This window comes from Pagrus pagrus (genome assembly GCF_965226575.1).
Source record: "Pagrus pagrus genome assembly, chromosome: 10".
NCBI lineage: Eukaryota > Metazoa > Chordata > Actinopteri > Spariformes > Sparidae > Pagrus > Pagrus pagrus.
In genome coordinates this window covers 26,248,220-26,266,069 of record NC_140194.1, presented here as the reverse complement: position 1 = coordinate 26,266,069, position 17,850 = coordinate 26,248,220, and the positions used below count along the sequence as shown (strand labels likewise).

Here is a 17,850-nt window from a genome sequence, read left to right as displayed (position 1 = left end):
TATACACGCACACCTCACACACGCGCGGGCACACACGGTCATGAACATTTTCCAGACACATCCAGTAAACTGCCAATGAAAGCATCGAGTTGAAGTCTTTGTAAGTATACTGTAGAATTTTGACTTGATACATGACTCATGTTTTTATATTAATATTGAATTATATGGACTATAGTAATTTATATTTGTCTATGACAGTTCAAAGCCCTAGAAAAGTCATGTTGATATTTCATTAGACTGTGTAGTACTCAGCTACTACTACTATTCAGCTGCTAAAACAGCAAGCATCTAGTAAACAACCCTTGTGTAAGCTTACTTCGGTCTCTGTCAGTAGTTGCTTGCAGATTTATTAGATTGTATATCAAGTTACGCAGACAAACAAATTAACTATATTATCTACGTAAAATAAGTCTAAACTTTAAAAGGTTTAACTTTCTTCCAATAAATGGCAAGAACATGTTGGAAAAGGTAGTATAATTCTCATTTATTCATCTTAATTTATTTGGCAAATATAAATCCAGTGTATTGAGATAGTTAAATGTTACTTATAAGTTATGCTTGATGTCTTTTTCCATGTTGAGTGGGTTGCATATCTCTTTCAGATTATAGTGTCCTTTATGTACAAGAGTAATCTCCAACCTCTGCTACTGAGATGATGTTGTTAGGCTATGAAACATCATCATTACTAGGCCACGAAATATTATTGATTTAATATTGGTTAGGATTTTTATTCATCATAATTATGTATTTCTATTTATAATTATTTTTCTCTCTATATATTTTTTTTTACATTAGATTCACTTAAGTTCCACAGTTAGTGTGTCATAACAAATATTCATTGCTTAAGTGTCTATTTTCCTTTTTAATCTAAACCTTACTTTGTCTATAACATCGTTTCCTTACTTAATATTTGAAGAAAAAAAGAAATCGGTATCATTCATATCAACAACCACCATCTTTGGCCAGCAGGGGGAGGTATTGCCCAAGGAAAAACTACGCCCCAGGTAAATTACGCTTTCGGATCAACAGATTCGTTGCTCCGCTAATCTGCTTCGTACGTGAGAGCGAGCCACCCAAATAAAAAGATTAAACATTTTGTTATTTCAATCAAGCTAAACACACGCACAGATACCACAGCACGTTTGACGTGCAATAGAAAACATATCCATACACAGCTGAGCCTCAGTGTCGCGAAAGTGCTGTTACTGTCACACTGCTGCACTCAGCTGTAGTCAGCTGACTGAACCAAACAGGAGCGCTGTCTCTCCAACAGGAAACACCATATTTATTCATACTCGGGTAAATTTGCCTCTTATAACATTTATATGTTCACCAAAATTAAGCAAACATCGGTACCTAGCAAAGACATGTCCAGGGCAAAGTGCCCCACTCTTATTAGTTTAAGCTTCGTATCTACACGTTAGCTATGCTGCTAGCTAACATTGAGCTAATTGTACACGCAGAGTAAACATAGATGTCACATAGCGGGGATTTCAGTCCGCTATTAGACATATTCATTTTAACAACTGTAAAGAAATTGTCCTTTGCTCGTTATAGTTCAACATGATATTACATATGAAGTCTTGGTCTCAGTGTGTTGCTTGTACTGTTTTGTCTGTCAGTAGGTTAACATTGGTCATTATCAGTATATGACAGTGAAAAGGTGGTGGTAGGCAGGTCCGTGCTGCTGATAGACTTATATGTTTGTATATATTATTATATATGTTGTCAGTTCTTTGCGTCACAATAGCCCATTCGACCCCCATGACTTTAATTCATGTTTTACTGTTGCCCTCGTTGTATTTTGCAGCTGAAACCATGAAGAAGAACAAAAGCAAAGCGACCACTGCTGCAGAGAAGGAGTTTGTGTTTGAGTTCAAGGCAGGGAAACACAACTGTGTCCTCAAAGTGCCTCTGCAGTTTCCTGTTCAAGAGAACATCAGCGACCTTCATGGACGCCTGATGCTGCTGCATAAAATACCCTGCTACATAGAAAATGGTGAGATTGTATCTCTCTTGGTGAAATGAAAATCTATTCAAAGACTGTATTTGCACTATCATCTGTACTAGACATTATATTCCCAGAACAAAAAAGACATTATTTTTGGATTGGTACAGACCCCCTAACTACTCTGCAACAACTCCCCCAAACCCTGTGTAAACCAAACCAACATTAGGACAAGAAGCACCAGATTCTGTTTATTTGAAATGGATCTATTCAAACAATTACTCTCACACACGTCTTCCTGGGAATGAGATGATATAGTCAACATGCATACCGTTAGTTTGAAACCTGAGCGGATGGAGTGGATCCAGCCAATTGATTTTGCGGCGTACTACTTGGCTTGCACGTGAATGAACATTTTTTTTCAATGACTGTTATTTGCTGCGTGTGCATCTCTCCCCCTGCAGAGCTAAAAACCTCACTTTCCACCTTCATCGAGAGGGAGACCATCCTGGATTATGACAGAGAGGCAGAGCTGGCCCTGCAGAGACTCACAACAGGAGATGTAGATGTGAACCAGCTCACCAACGCATGGACCAGGTCTTATGTGGAGGTGATAAATGAAGATTTTTCTTCTTTTTCCTCTTTAAGTACATATGACTTTAATGGTAGATTTAGTTAGATTGGAGAATAACACCATTAACATGATTTATTTTTCATTGAGTGAGTGAGATAGATCATCCCTGTAGGAGTTTTTAATTCAGTGACTAATCAATGACCTCGACAAGTTTCATTCAAATATCCAGTTTAGAAGGACTGCCTTCAACACAGTGCGTGTTTGTGTGGTGGTACTTAGTGATTTGTGGTACATCATGATTATATTTGATTCTATAAACAAATTGTCCCCCAAAACTTTAGGAAGATATTTCTGTAAAAAATGTGGACAGCACCTTTAATTCTTGACAGGTCATTCCAAAAAAAATGTCATATATTGCTCAACACACCACGATTGTACTGTTTATCCACTGCTCCATGTCTCTGTAGTAGCACAGCAGTGTTTCGGAAGCGTCCTCGAATGCTCCGTCTAACTTCAGGCCAGTCACGGATCATTAAAGCGATTTAAACGGAAGGAGTGCAGTGCATCTGCAAATTGATTATTCATGAGTTTCAGAGAAGAAGAAAAAATCCCATTGCATAAGCCTGCGTGCTGTGTTTAATGTCTCCCCATTGCACTTGGTTACACTTTGATGCGTTTCTTCCCAGAGATCCAATATGTGTTGGCGGTTTTCACATATTTGAGAATAGAGTCATAACTTTTATTGCATGGATCCATACAAAACAAACAGTCTACCGACAGACCGAAGTGAACTCTGTGGTTTTTTAATTAAATCAGTTATGGTCCTCTCACTGAAGAATTTCTTTGAAAGCAAATGTTAATAAGATCACTTGGTTTTGCACATAAAAGTTCATGAGTCTGAACTCTCTGCTGTCACTTGCCCAGACGTTTATAAACAGACAATGGCTGCCTCAGCTCGTGTTGTCGAGCCCCTCTGACCCACTGCACTCAGACATTTAGGACTGGCTACCTGTTCACGTTTTACTGCAGTCACACAGAAATACACATGGAGGCCTTCCAGCGTCCATCATGCTCGTGGCCGGAAGATTCCTGAGCCTGTATAAATAGAGGAGTTTCAGATTCTGATTAATGCTCTGTTGCTTTTCTAATTATACACGGGGCACATCAACTGCCCTGTCTTATTGAGCAGAGCAAATCACACAAAATGTGTTCATATTCCCTTTTGCCTTCCTCTTTTGTCTTCCTCCAACCACAGAAAATTAGATTTCCACACTTTCTGCTCAAAGTCAGCATCTTGCTGTTTCCTCTTTCGCACAACACATGCAGTAGTTTATCACCCGCAAGTATTTTTTTCCCCAAGCAGTGTAGAGTGTAAAGTCTGGTTAGGTTGTATTTCTTTTTTACAATTACCACTGTGAAATAGAAATTTTCTTTCTACTATAACTGTTTCAGACTACACTGGAGCATGCTCGGCCTGAAGAGCCTAGTTGGGATGAAGACTTTGCCGATGTTTACCACGAGCTGATCCACTCCCCTGCCTCAGATACACTTCTCAACCTGGAGCACAACTACTTTGTTAGCATCTCTGAGCTCATTAGTGAGAGGGACATGGAGATCAAGAAGCTGCAGGAGAGGTTGGTATTATGGATTAATGCCTGGATCCTTGGATTTCCTGCACATACTGTATTTTTCCCCATTCTTTCTTTGTAACCCATTCCCACGCACATACTCATACCCTGATGCCAGAGGCCACCATGCACGGTGCCGACCTGCTCATTAGGAGTGATAACCGTGATATTCCTGTGCCCAACCATTCACACGCTGATGGAACAGCCAATAGGAGCAATTTAGGTTTCAGTATCTTGCTGACATGCAGCTATGGATTGAACCATCAAACCACCAATCCCCCTATTAGTAGACTTCTTGATGTATCAGGGGGTATCCCCACACTTGCATGCACCCATGATTACCTAATGTATTTTATTATGATTTTTTTTACATAAATACGGGCGACACAGAACATGTTGTGGAGTCACTTGTAGCGAATGTTGGTGACTTAATTAACATAGAGGACGTCTGTTATGATGATGTATGTATTATTTGAATAACGTCAATGATTTCTCTGTCTGGCAGGCAGGCCGCCGAAATGGACAAAGTGATGCACGAGCTGGGGAATACTTTGAGCGACCAGGATGTAAATGCAGTCGCCTCTCAACACTTTGATGCACAGCAGGTAAGAAAAAGATGTTTGGGTCCTCTGTAGCAGTGTTAAAAGCAGGTGTGCCTTGATGCCAGTACAAAGTTATCATTTCACCACAGGCATTTCAGAGGATTCATTTAGTGAATATACAGGTTCCGATGTGCCCCAGCATGACCAGTCAAAATGTGTTGCTGTCATGTTAAAGTCCCTCAGTGTTTGACGTTTATCTTTGTTGAACAGGTGTTGGAAAACAAGTGGGCCAGTGAGCTGAAGCAGGTTACAGGCATTCAGAAGCAAGAGTATCAGGAGTGGGTCATCAAACTGCACCAGGACCTGCAGAAATCCACCAACAGCAGCCAAATTAAGTGAGTTCTTCTGTATGTGACCAGACAAACACTTGTGTTAACAACTTGTTTTTGTGTGTGCACTGAAGCTCAGTCTTTGGTTGTGTACACACATCTGGCATCTGTAGGCTGACTGTACACCCACATGCACCTGAACAGGTTCTTTCATTTACTCCCCTTTTTTTTTTAGAACAGGGTAAAATCAAAACTGCTGATCCGAGGTAATGAACACATGAGTCAGGTGCTTAGATGCTTACTCTTGTCAGGTGAAAAAAGAAAAGCTGCAGTGCCGACACGGATGATTGCAATGTGCAGATGCAGCAGCTTTGAGTGGCATTGTCCAAAGTTACAGGGTGGTACTTCATGATCTTAATTCACTGACACTGTGTAATAGGTGCAGAGGCTTTGGCTTGTCTGGGCTGTGTGGTTCAGATTCAGCTCAAGTTTATTTGTACAGAGATTATGTTGGAAGTAGAGTTATTATTGAACATTAAAACTATAAAAGGGTGAATAAAAGAAGAAGTAAAACTAGGATCTAAATGATAAAAGGTAAAACTTGTTTTGTTGACTCATAAAACTGCATGAAACGTATCAAATAACATGCTTTAAATGTATATGTGAACTTAGTTTCTGGAAAAGTCCCACTGAATCTTGACTAGAGGTCAAACTGGCCCTTCACTAACAGGATCTCAGCAGCTGCACTTCTGCAGCACTTCTAATCCAAAACACGACACGTCTAATGGTCCTTTGAAGTACTGGCTCCATTTACATAGAAATTGAAGTGATTACAAGAGGTCAAAAGCTCATCTTAGTTTGACTGATGCTCAGCCTCGCAGTATCAGTTCTGACTGGCATCTCGGGATAAGAAGTCTAATAGAGCTTAATAGTAATGTGGTCCCAAAGAGCAGTGGTTTAAATTCAGGTCTTAACACTCCTCTGCATATATTGGATATTCCATCAAAACACAGATACCACCAGGACCTGTGTGCTGAGAGCTCCTCAGACAATGTGCTGACCTTGCATTACTTTTTCTTAATGATGAATATCATTATCTTGCTGTGTGTTGTTGGTAAAACTTGATACTTCCGCATCAGCACTTTGAACTTTGTGTAAATATGCGTTTTTGAAACTGCAGCCTGTAAAGGAAACCCAGAAACCGAGTACAGGTTGGACTTTTGATTCTTTTGATATTTTTATTTCACTTTTTTAGTGCCCGATTAATACAGTATATCTGTCAGCTGATATTATCTCGCTGATATATGTTTTCCGATTCATGCCGATATGAGAACTTTTTTTCAACTGAACATAATGCAGAAAAATATGCTTGTGGTATTTATAATTATTGAACTCCCATTAAAGTGTACTGTTTCAGTGCATTGATGTAATTTTGGATGATAAAGTTTATAGTTAAACTGTAAAAAAAAAAATAATAATCCTGCCCATGTTAAATATTAAAATATTCTGTCACAATTTTTTTTTTTTTTTTGTAAATGAAGTGCTGCAACAAAGAAATGGAATCCTTATAACGGAAGACTTGTTTAATCAAATTTTCAACTACATTATATCCTGTTTAATTAAGTGTTAATTGTCCATGAACTAGCCATGAAAAACTGACGCTGAACAGGTGTGTTTTTTCCTTTCAATAATGTGAAAGGTGATTTTTATCTATCTATCTAAAAATCTCTTGCTCTGGGCAGCATAGCAATAGTTTTTTGAAATATCAAAATATAACATCCGCATTTTATTTTTGTTTTTTCTGTCAGTTCTTTCCTTGAAGCTATCAAACGATTGAAGTGTTTTTAAATATATATATGTATCTTCTGATTGATTTGTTTGCTTGTCTGATTTGCAGTGAGGAGATTAAGGTGCAGCCCAGCCAGCTGTCAGAGCTTGCAGATTCTGGGGCCAGGATGTTTGAGGAGCAGCCTCAGCTGGAGGAGAGTTTCACCATACACTTAGGTACTCTGCTTCTAACATGTTTTCCAAGTATTTGTACACAGTTTGTTGTCAACTGACATGTAACACACCACGTGCATAACACGCTTGTATTGCATAGAGTAAAATGCATAATCACTTTCTGATTGATGTGTTTTAGTGACTTTGTGTATTTGTCGTATATCATATTTATATTATATATATTTCGTTGATCAGGAGCACAACTGAAGACGATGCACAACCTGCGGTTGGTCCGGGCAGACGTGCTGGACTTCTGTAAGCACCGGCGGCACGGCAGCGGTGGAGCAAAACTAAGGCGGCTACAGACGGCCCTTTCACTGTACTCCTCCTCGCTCTGTGGTCTGGTGTTGTTGGTCGACAACAGGGTCAACTCCTACAGTGGCATCAAGAGAGGTCAGGGGACATTTTTAATGATCTTCGTCGAGACGTCGTCACTTGGACAACCTGTGGTGTTTCATAGAATATTAGAACTGGCGTTTGGTCAAGGTGTTTACATGTTCCACAGTAATTTTAGCAGTGCTTTGTGATATTTTGGCACCAGTAAATTGTACAATTTTTATTTTGGTTCCACTAATGACTCACTCTTGTCTCTCACCTTTTCTGTGAGAATAACACTAGTCTTTTACACCTCTTTTAAATGATTTGTTTTAAGCACTCCATTCACCCCTTCAGTCTGGATTCTTTTTTTAGAGTGGCAGCTCAGCATGGAGACATGATAACAGAGATAAGCTCTTGCTAACTTTAGCCTTTCATTCATTGTTTCATTTTCTGGCCTTTTCTGTGTTGACCTGCAGACTTTGCAACTGTGGCGAAGGAGTGTACAGACTTCCACTTTCACTGTCTGGAGGGGCAGCTGGAGGAGGTGCAGCAGGTGGAGCTCTATGCTAGAGCCCAGCGGAGCAGCAAGCAGAAAGACCAACCTGGTTAGACCTTTGGCTTTACTTGGGTCTCACTGTCAGCACAGCTGTAATGTAGACAGAAGATTCAAAGATGGTTAGAAAGAGAAAGGGAAGACCAGCAAGGCAGGGGCTTTTTTGAATAGCTAGTGACATGGACACACTTACTAAATTGATTACTCTAGATAGCCGGGTGCCTTTTTTTTAGCCAGCTATGCACTATAAAACATTTTTTATTCATGGCCTTGTTGAGCAGTGCCACAGAGACATAAAGTGACAGGATACAAGTTGTTCCTCTCAGCATACAAAATATATTCACCTTGAGGTTGAGCTCTAATTGATCTAATATGATGTTAAGCAAGACAAGAAAAAGCAGCTTTATCTCTCATTTTCACACCAGAAACATGAGAGTAAAATTCAAAAGAAAGAACTGAAGGGGAATTTAAATACAACCCTGAATCCCCAAAAGTTTGGACGCTGTGTAAAATGTAAATAAAAACACAATTTGCAATCACAATGTGACTACTGACGGGACTTTTCAGTGTTCCTGAGCCCATGTAATAATATCTGTTATGCAATGTTGAAGTGGTGAAACAAAGTGGTGAAACAACTTGACTTGGAATGTGCATGCATTTACAGAAACTTTGACCCACTCGTACAAACATTTTGCAGTCTGGGAAAATTGGTGCTGCAGATGGTGAGGTGGTTAATGGATCCAGATAGCAGACATTAAATGTGAGAGGCATCATTAAACATGATGCTTCCCACACATTTAATTGTACTTCATATCACATGTTTATTGTAGATTCAAGTCATTGTAAACATTCAAAACAGCAGTAGTGTTTATACTCGTGCTTGTACAACAATTAAATTAGAAAAGATTTAAGCCATTTAAAGAACGACTGGAGTGCTACACACACTCTGCCTTCTTCAGTCAACTCACCTGGGACATGTTCACCATCCTGCACATATGGATTGTGTATGCAGTTCCCAAGAACAAAACTTAGATAAATAAATAAAATGTGTTCATCAAGCTTCCATCCTCAAATGAGAACCCAGCTTGGAGGATACCACTGTTTGGTGCAATCATTTTGTCAAAGCAATCTGATTCCTGTAAAATACTGCACTGACAGCGTGATGCTGAATGACTAGAGGACTACGTGAATGGAAGAATTAACAAAATGTGCTTTCTAACCTCCACCTCACTCACAAGCACCTCAATTTCTGTGTCCAAAAACCCAAAGAAATTAACCATCGATCAGCAGGTTCAATTCTGTGCATCAGCATTCATGAGGTACCTTGCAGTGACTGTTTATGGTTGAATGTGGGCATGTAGAGGGCGGGAAATGAGGCTGATCCACATGCAGATCTTTTTTGGCCTACCTTATTTTCCGCATTTGTACTTAAGCAAAAATGTAGTGTGGAATCTCTGCAGTTTTACAAATGAGGCCCCAGATCCTTATCACAGCGAGTAGTTCACAGAGTAGAGATCATAGATATGGTCTTTCTAGCTTAAAAGCCTTTCGAGGGAATTCCTCCTGCTATTGCTGTGGAGTGCCCTTATGAGGTCTTTTGAGGAGTCTTTTGCATGCAGATTTTTATAGTAACTTTTCATTTTTTGTCCATACAGAGATTCCAAGGAATGGAGGTGATGATAAGAACAAAAATGTTGAAAGAAATCCATCTAACATCTTACCAGGTAATGGTCATGTTTTACTCTGACTCACGGTCAGATTATTAGACCAACAAATCACTAATTTTGTGGTCATTTATAGACTACACTACTTCTGTATAGTATTCTTAACATTTATATGTTCTTTACCTGCTGTGTCTCTTCCTCAAGGTGAGTTTTACATCTCACGGCACTCCAACCTGTCAGAGGTACATGTTGTCTTCCACCTGTGTGTGGACGACAACGTGCGCTCAGGGAACATCACGGCCCGGGACCCTGCCATCATGGGTTTGAGAAACATCCTGAAGGTCTGCTGCACACATGACATAACCACAGTCACCGTACCGCTGCTGCTGGTCCACGACATGTCAGAGGTAAGAGTAGCCAAGAGCACTGTGAACGCTTGCACGTATGATGTTGTAATATGTCAAACTCTCACACACAAAACACTTTTAATTTTAATAATAGATTTTAATAATGTAGTCATGTGATTCCTCAAGGGAATAATGAAACCCAAATAGTAATTGCAGTTATCCCTTTAACTGTGTGTGTTCAAACATTGTTTAAGATAAAAAAAAAAAAACAACTTAGAGTGAGTTCCAAACTAAACAAGTTACTTTGTACCCTTCTACAAACAGATCGTAAGATTTCTCCAAATGGAGCATATGAGAACATAGAGTACATATAAAGGTAAATGTTTGAGTTGGATAATGCAATTGTTTGGCTATTAAACACTTGAATGATTAGGAAAGGGTTGGAGATAACCACAGTATGCAAGCAGCTCTATAGTTACCTTAGGTAAGAAGAAAACGGCTGAATTGTTTTGGTTATACTGGATTCTTGTATCCCGGTGTGTTCTTCTGCAGTTGTCAGGGCATGTGGAAAGATAATGGAGTGCTTCAGCTAATTTGTAAAAATTAGTACAACTTGATTTGAAAAATATATCCAAATATTCAGCTCACTGTAGCATCTGAAAAGTTAGCTAGAATTCATTCATAACGATTGAAATAGATAGCTAAAATTAATGGTTAATGTTTGAAATAGTTAGATCAAAGTAATGGATATTGATTGAAATAGTTGGCTAGAATTTAATTATGATTGAAGTCGTAAGCTAAAAGTAAAGAAAAAATGGTTTAAATAAATGCCTAAAAGTAATGGTTGAAATAATAAGCTAAAAGTTACCGATAATGGCTGAACTAATTTGCTAAAAGTAATTGATAATGGTTGAAATAGATAGTGATAGGTTGGTCAATGGTAGAAATAGATAACTTAAGGTAATGGATAAATGGGGAAACTTTTCATTTCTGTCACTACAAACACAGCAGTATGAATGCAAACTTGAGCCCACCAGCCTTAGCACTGACAGTTCAGTGTTATCAGAAACATTGTAATATCCACCATTATATACACTCTTGGGAGTTAAGGAGTCAGGTATGGCTAACACCACCTCAGGAGCTGATGTAGATTCACTGTTGCTCAACAACACATCAGTGGTGTAGGTTCAGCTTTTGAACCTCCGTCATTAACCCTATTAGGATAATCTCCTACCAGCTTTGGTCTTGTACTTCTCTGTAAAGCCTCGGTAGTTTGTGATTGTTGGTGGTCAAAGGTGAAGAAAAGCTGCTGGCAACACAAGTTTCCATGTCCTTCCCTGATGGCATAGTCACAATTTCTTCCCTTTCATTCTGCCTCAGCTTGTTTATGCACTGCATCCTCAGCTGTGGTCTGGCTTGTCAGGCACTGGCTGTGTATTTAGCCTAGAGCTTAACATTTCCCAGGTTTAAAACCAGGAGGGCAAAGGAGAGAGTCATGAACTCTTGTGTTTACGTTGTACCTCTGAGTGTACAACAGCACTCTGTACTCACACAGTAGGGAAGAGTAACAGAGAGAGCTTTTAGAGAATGATGAACTGGGCCCGGATCTAACAGAGTTTAGGCAAATATCTGATCACAATAAAGGGGATTTTCCATTGAAATTGGAAAATCTTTTTTTTTTATTTGATTTGTTGAAAATTAATGGAATTTGGATTTACTTGTAACCCAAATAGCAGCTCATTCTTAGTCCTTTTACTGAGTAAAATTAAAACTTAACAAACTGAGAATCCCATGAGATGGGAAGTAAATTCTCAACAAGCCTCCATCTGGAGTGCACTCATGCCACAACATGCCCAGTGCAATTTTCCTTCTCATGTTTAATCAAGGGTCTTTGTTTACATAACCAAAGACTTCTTACTTTTGAAGCCTCGGGAACCAGAGGAACTTAAATTAATAGCTTCTGGTTCATCAAAACTTTCTGTGTGTCATCTTCCTTTTGGTGTTGTTTGCCATTTAGTGGAGATGTCAGCCTGTTTGTACAAGCCTATTATTGTGTTTTGGTGTTTAAAACAGCTGACATAGTTTCTCTCGATGAACTGCAGACCTCAATCAAAACACAGCAGGGCTAGGCCTCTTATTCTCTTTGTTTAATGTTTTTTCTTTTTGTCCTTGAGCATTTACTGTGTCAGAAAAAAACACAGGATAATTGCTTAATAACAGTTCAATACATGTTTCAAATTTTTGCAAAGGGAAAACTTTCCTAACCAGTTTAGTTCCAGATTGCAAACAATAACTCACAATTTCACAACTGTTAATGTTCCTTTTTTCTGGTTGTAGGAATGCCTCATTTGCCGCTGGCACCCGCACCACTCGTAATGAAAAATTCTTGAGTCTATTAGCCTATTGTGAGTGCGTCAAAACCCCATTACTTCAGCCTGTGTAGTTGATCCCACGACGCAGTTGGTATGGGCAAAAACATGAGCCTCGATGACACGCCTGCCTCCAGTTCATGGATCCAGTTTGTTGACTTGGAATGGGTGCAAAGCATTTCTAAGTGGGTGAAAGACTATGTGTGTGTGTGTGTGTGTGTGTCTGTGTGTGTGTGTGTGGGAGACTACCTATCTGGTGGTCCTTGTTATTCGGAAAGGTCTACTGCAGAGATGACTGCCTGCTGAGTTCACAGTGTGTAGCCAGCAGCCTGGAGCCAAACACACAGAACTGAAGGCAGATGAGAAGTGACATACGCAGTAAGCGTTGCAGGGGCATTACTGCAGTTACATTTGTAAGAAATGCCAATTCTGCACTTAGACATTGTTTGTGTGTGGATATAGTTACCTGACACGACACCTTGTGGGTAACCTAGTTAATATATATCAAATACAGTGTCTCATTTTCTCTACCTGGGTAAAAGAATATGACATAACAAAAATACTCTTATTGAGGTTTTTTTTTTTTTTTTTTTTTACAAATTAGCATACAGAAAACACAGCTCAACACGGGGGTCAGCAATTAGCAAATCGCAATCATGAGCTGTATATGATATACAACAATTATACACAGCACAGGAAAGGTTTTAACCCATGAAGACGGGTTTAAAAAAATAAGTAAAGAGAAAGACTTCTGAGTCGTAAATTAAAAAGAGGTAATAAAACAGATAAAGAAAACAGGAATATTGATAATACCAATACTTTCTTTTCAGGTCTAGTTAAAGAGATCTATAAAAGGTGACCATGCTTTGTGAAATTTAACCTCTTGTCCTTTTAAGTAACCGTTATTTTCTCTAAATCTAAGTGCATGACATCTTTTCGCTCCCGATTGACTGAATCGATCTTTGTGCCAACAAACTAAAACATATTAAGTTGTCATTCGGAAGTGTTTTTGCTGCACATTTTTAAACTCAACAAACAAAAAAAAATTCAATGCTGTCATTTCTCATCTCTCTGTAGGAGATGACCATACCGTGGTGTCTTAAAAGAGCTGAGCTGGTTTTCAAATGTGTCAAAGGTGAGTTAAATCATTTACGGTTCAGGAATTATTATGATACCAATATTAAATCAGCAATTGACGTTGCACCAGTTTTGCTCTTTATTGGTGTATTCTTTATATTTTAGTCGACAACTATCCAAATATAAAGAACATGACTTGATGAGATGCAGTAATTCAAGAGGAAGCTTCATAGCAGAGATCTGTCACACCCAAGTTAACAGCTTTTTAAAACGTATAGCTGACTCCTGAGGTTTTGTTTTCAGTTCCTCAAAGTCAAAGAGCGAGAGACTCTTTTTCTCCTCATTAAAGAGATACACTTACCATTGTGACTGCTGACAGTATTATACACTTTCCATGACACAAAGCTTATTAAAAATGTAATATGTTGTTACTAAGAGGCACAACGCTTACATCGTCTTGACTGCCATAACAGTGGCTCTCTTGCTTAAGAGGAAGACAATACAGCTTGAGGGAAGGAAGACTGGAATACCTGGAATACAGCAAATATTACAGATAGATATTTGAGAATGAGAGATGATTTCTTGGTAGATGATAATCAATTTCACGTTGTTTAATTTGCAGGCTTCATGATGGAGATGGCCTCATGGGATGGAGGTATATCACGCACAGTCCAGTTTCTTGTGCCAAAGGTGAGAACAGAGTTTACTCCCTCTGCCTTTGGTTTGATCGCTAAGGCAGAACACAATCATCCGTTGAGTAATTGCTTGCCAGCAAATCTCTATGTTAAATCTGAAATGTATATTTAAGGCCTCATATGTACACAAAATCACAAAAGGCACACCTGGCCTTGCAGTACACACCTTTGAGTGCAAGCAGAAGGCAGCGACTGTTTGTAAAGCATGCCATAAATCACGGTTTATAGAGCTTTACGTTCCATGAACCAGTGTTTACACTGCTGTGATCAAAGAAAGCCCAGACATTCAGCCAAGTAATTGTAGAATAGGCAACAGGATCAACGTGTAGCTTTCCAACACTGAGGCGTAATCTTGAATTTATTTGGATATCCAAATCTAACATTGTGTTTTTAGGAATAATGTACATAAAGTCAACCAATTTACAGATGTTGATTTGCAAGTAAAAGAGAGAAAACATTACAGTTCAGCTGTAAAGCAAGGAAGAAGCATAACTGTTCTTTTATTTTAGGCTTAGCAGAGCGCCGTATACCTATAGCTTTTGCGGTTTGTCAGGAAGGCAGCAGATCCTATAGCAGCATCTCATGTTGACAGGTTAAGATGATAAAACCAGCGGCATCAAAGGACTCCCGGCTGCATTTGCTTCCTGTCAGCTACATGCACAGACACCATTTAAAATAGCACTTCTTGTTTTCTGTGCCTCAAAGAGAAGCGGCGGCTAAATATACGCCCCGTGTTTGTGCGTCGCTGAATGATGCGCATGTGACTGTTTCTGCTCAAAGATTAATACTTAACATTCTTATTTGACGGGTGGTGATGCTTAGGGTGACACGGTATGTTCCCCCGTTAAAGTCGCAGGCAGCTGCCGGAGCTCACATCACTCGAGCATCCCTCAGAAAAAGAAAAAAAAACCCTGTGATGTCGAACTAAAGGGCACCCAGGGCTGTTAACACTCAGCTGTACGCACACAGTCCAGATGTATTTTTGTTTGCATGGACACAATTTCAGCTGGGTTAAAAAAGGAAAAAAAAAACAAGGTTTCTATGGTTCCCTTCAATTGTCAGTTTTTTTACACTGGTGCTGCACAAAATCCCGGTCCCTTGTCACTCACTAATCCTGGCTGTGTCTTTGTGTGTCTCTTTGATATTAACAGAGTATCTCAGAGGAAATGTTCTACCAGTTGAGCAACATGCTGCCTCAGATCTTCCGTGTCTCCTCTACCCTCACCCTCACCTCAAAGCACTGATGGATAGAGGTGCCCCACATTACATCCTCAAGACTTAACAGAGACACAATTATTTTAAAAGCTGTGACAAGTTATGTTTCTTGTGTTTTGCTTGGTTTTTTTTCTGGCCGTGGGGTGTGAAGATTTGATGAAGCAGCCCAACCCCATTCATTTCAATATGGTGGCATTAAAGCACTTACAGTACAGTTGCAAAGGTATTTTAAAGGTCCTATATTGTAGAAAGTGAGGTTTCTGTGTCTTTTTCAATTATAAAACTGGTCTAGGTGCTATATTGAAACATGTGAAAGTAATAAAAGGCTCAATGCACAGAATAATGTGCCTTCAAACAAGCCGTTAGGACTTCCGTCAGGTTATGATATCGCAACTATATAGTCCCCGCCCTCTGCCGCATCCCCAACACAGCTGTGATTGCAATGAAACAGGCAGAAGAGACTCCCTGTATTTTTTGCCCCTTTCCGAAGCTCCACACGCGGTTAATGCTTCTGACTGAAAGAGGACTTGATTCAGTGGCTCAGTAAAGCAGCTGCTCAAATTTTCATTTCAAGCCTCCAGGGTGAGGTTCTGGTGACAGAGTTTTATGACATCAACATTAGCCACCGGTGCTGCAAGTGTTCCAGCTCTCCTTTTAAAGCAGTTCTGTAACTTTCTGCACGTTCGAGCCACAGCAAAATGGAGACATTGGTGTTGCTGAAGTTGTTTGACCTGGCAGGTACGGAGTAAAAATGCCATCAATGGAGCAGATGAAGTAAATGTGAATACAGTTTGTTTACCAAAGTGATGAACCGGCACTGGCAGTTGTGACCTAACAGACATTAATAACATTTCTCTATAGCAGAGTTAGCAGCCACACTAAATGTGAATTTTGTCGTGTTTTCCCCACCAATTTCCACACAGATGGCTGTGATAACAGTTTGTTGATGATTAAAAAATATCACAGATCTCAGCTTTTAATAATTTTTTGTTTGGATGTGCAGCATGAGGTCGCTGCCAACATCTTATGTCATCTGTTGAATCTCTTTAAGAATTTATCCATTACCACACTTCAGCCATCATATGAGATTTCGCAGACTAAACCACTGGGTCATTGGCTTCATATCGGAGGGCTGGTTTGTCCAGAGAGAAGTGACATAAACTTGGCTCCTCTAGTCCTAAAGACTAATGGCGTTGCTGCTGAAAGAAGCAACGTGCAGGTGTTTTTAGCTGCATTGCAGTGAGTTGTAGCGAGGATCACTCTTCGTGTGAGTGTGTGCGCACGTGTGAAGTGCCTCCCCTCCACCTCTGTAACAGCAGATGGCACTATTCTTAAAGATGTGAAAAGGGTGACCACACACACACACACACACACACACACACACACACACACACACACACACTTATCTTATTAAAAGAGATAAAGTTTAAACACATGTAATGGTGGCCTAAAAGCTATTTCAGGCAGACTGAAATCAATTCAGCTTGTCAGAAAGTTTGCTCCAGCCCCGTTCAGCGGTGGCATTAAGATTATTAAACGAGTCGAGTGTGGCGATCAAAGCAAGTTTTCTTCTCTTCTCTCAAGATAAACAGCATGGCCAGCAGCCCGGGGAGAGTTATGAGATTTCTTAATAGCTTTATGTTGAAACCTGCAACTGTTTATATCACACTGCCATGCTGAGAACCCACAAAACCGTAAGAATATGTATTGCCGAGTGTTTGGCATTCTTGGGATTGGTCTCAGTGGCCTCGAGTGTTGGGTTTCCTCGGCGAGAGAGTGTAGAGTGCTGATTCAGCACGATAGTCCAGCTCTCCCTCCTCTCTCGCATGCTTGAAAGTGATCTGGGCAACATTCACAAACTGGACATGAGAAGCATCATCCATATAAAGTTTTTTCATCAAAGAGTTACAGCACACGTGGAAAACAAACAACATGAGGCACCTGTTAATAGCTGACAATCGTGAAACATAAGGGCCTCCTCAGTCAAACGAGTATGGGCTGATGTACTCCAGGTAGTCACAGGCGAAGAAATGTGACCAAGGGAAAGTCATCTACAGCATGTGATAGACCATGAATTGATCTGCTTTGAATTGAACACTGTTTGAAGTCAGGTCAAGTGGAAACTCATTAAAAGAAACATAACATTCATGAAGTGAAAACGTTGTCCTTCCTTGGGAAGAAGTTAAGTTTTCTGTGCCTAGCTTTACCCTTACAGAGCAGGATTATCTGGTGATAATTGATTTCCCCACCTAATTTAACTTGCCTGGGAATAAGAGGTCTGAGGAATGGCATGCCCGCACTTGCTGTAAAGCAATCTGGTTATACACAATAATTAAAGGCAGTTTGAATGAGAAGGAGAAAAAAAGTCATTGTGGTTTAGAATGACTTGGCAAGAAGATACAATCAAAACCTGCAGGTACAGTCATGATGCTTAAGATTACAGAAGCAACATGGATCAAGAATATGATACAGAACATAGTAAAGAGCATGTTATTCAATTCACATTCAATTACCAACTTTTAAGATAAGAGCCTAATTGATATATTGAGGGACTGCTGTTACATGACATAAAAATGTAGACCGATGTCAT

At 39.7% G+C, this 17,850-nt stretch overlaps 1 protein-coding gene across 2 annotated transcripts; it reads left to right on the top strand.

Moving 5' to 3' along the window:
* Positions 1-3: 3 nt before the first annotated feature.
* Positions 4-16,686, top strand: ferry3 (FERRY endosomal RAB5 effector complex subunit 3). Of its 2 annotated transcripts, none has more exons than XM_084364688.1 (14): positions 4-100; positions 1,811-1,999; positions 2,413-2,558; positions 3,975-4,156; positions 4,656-4,755; positions 4,963-5,087; positions 6,919-7,025; positions 7,218-7,415; positions 7,817-7,945; positions 9,549-9,617; positions 9,762-9,964; positions 13,351-13,408; positions 13,973-14,040; positions 15,197-16,686. In XM_084364688.1, exons 2-14 carry the CDS (start codon positions 1,819-1,821, stop codon positions 15,287-15,289), a joined length of 1,659 nt encoding a protein of 552 aa, XP_084220814.1. In that variant the 5' UTR covers positions 4-100; positions 1,811-1,818; the 3' UTR covers positions 15,290-16,686. The 2 variants fall into 2 exon arrangements, with proteins under 2 accessions (XP_084220814.1, XP_084220813.1); XM_084364687.1 differs by lacking the exon at positions 4-100 and adding an exon at positions 1,224-1,299.
* The last annotated feature ends 1,164 nt before the right edge of the window (positions 16,687-17,850 follow it).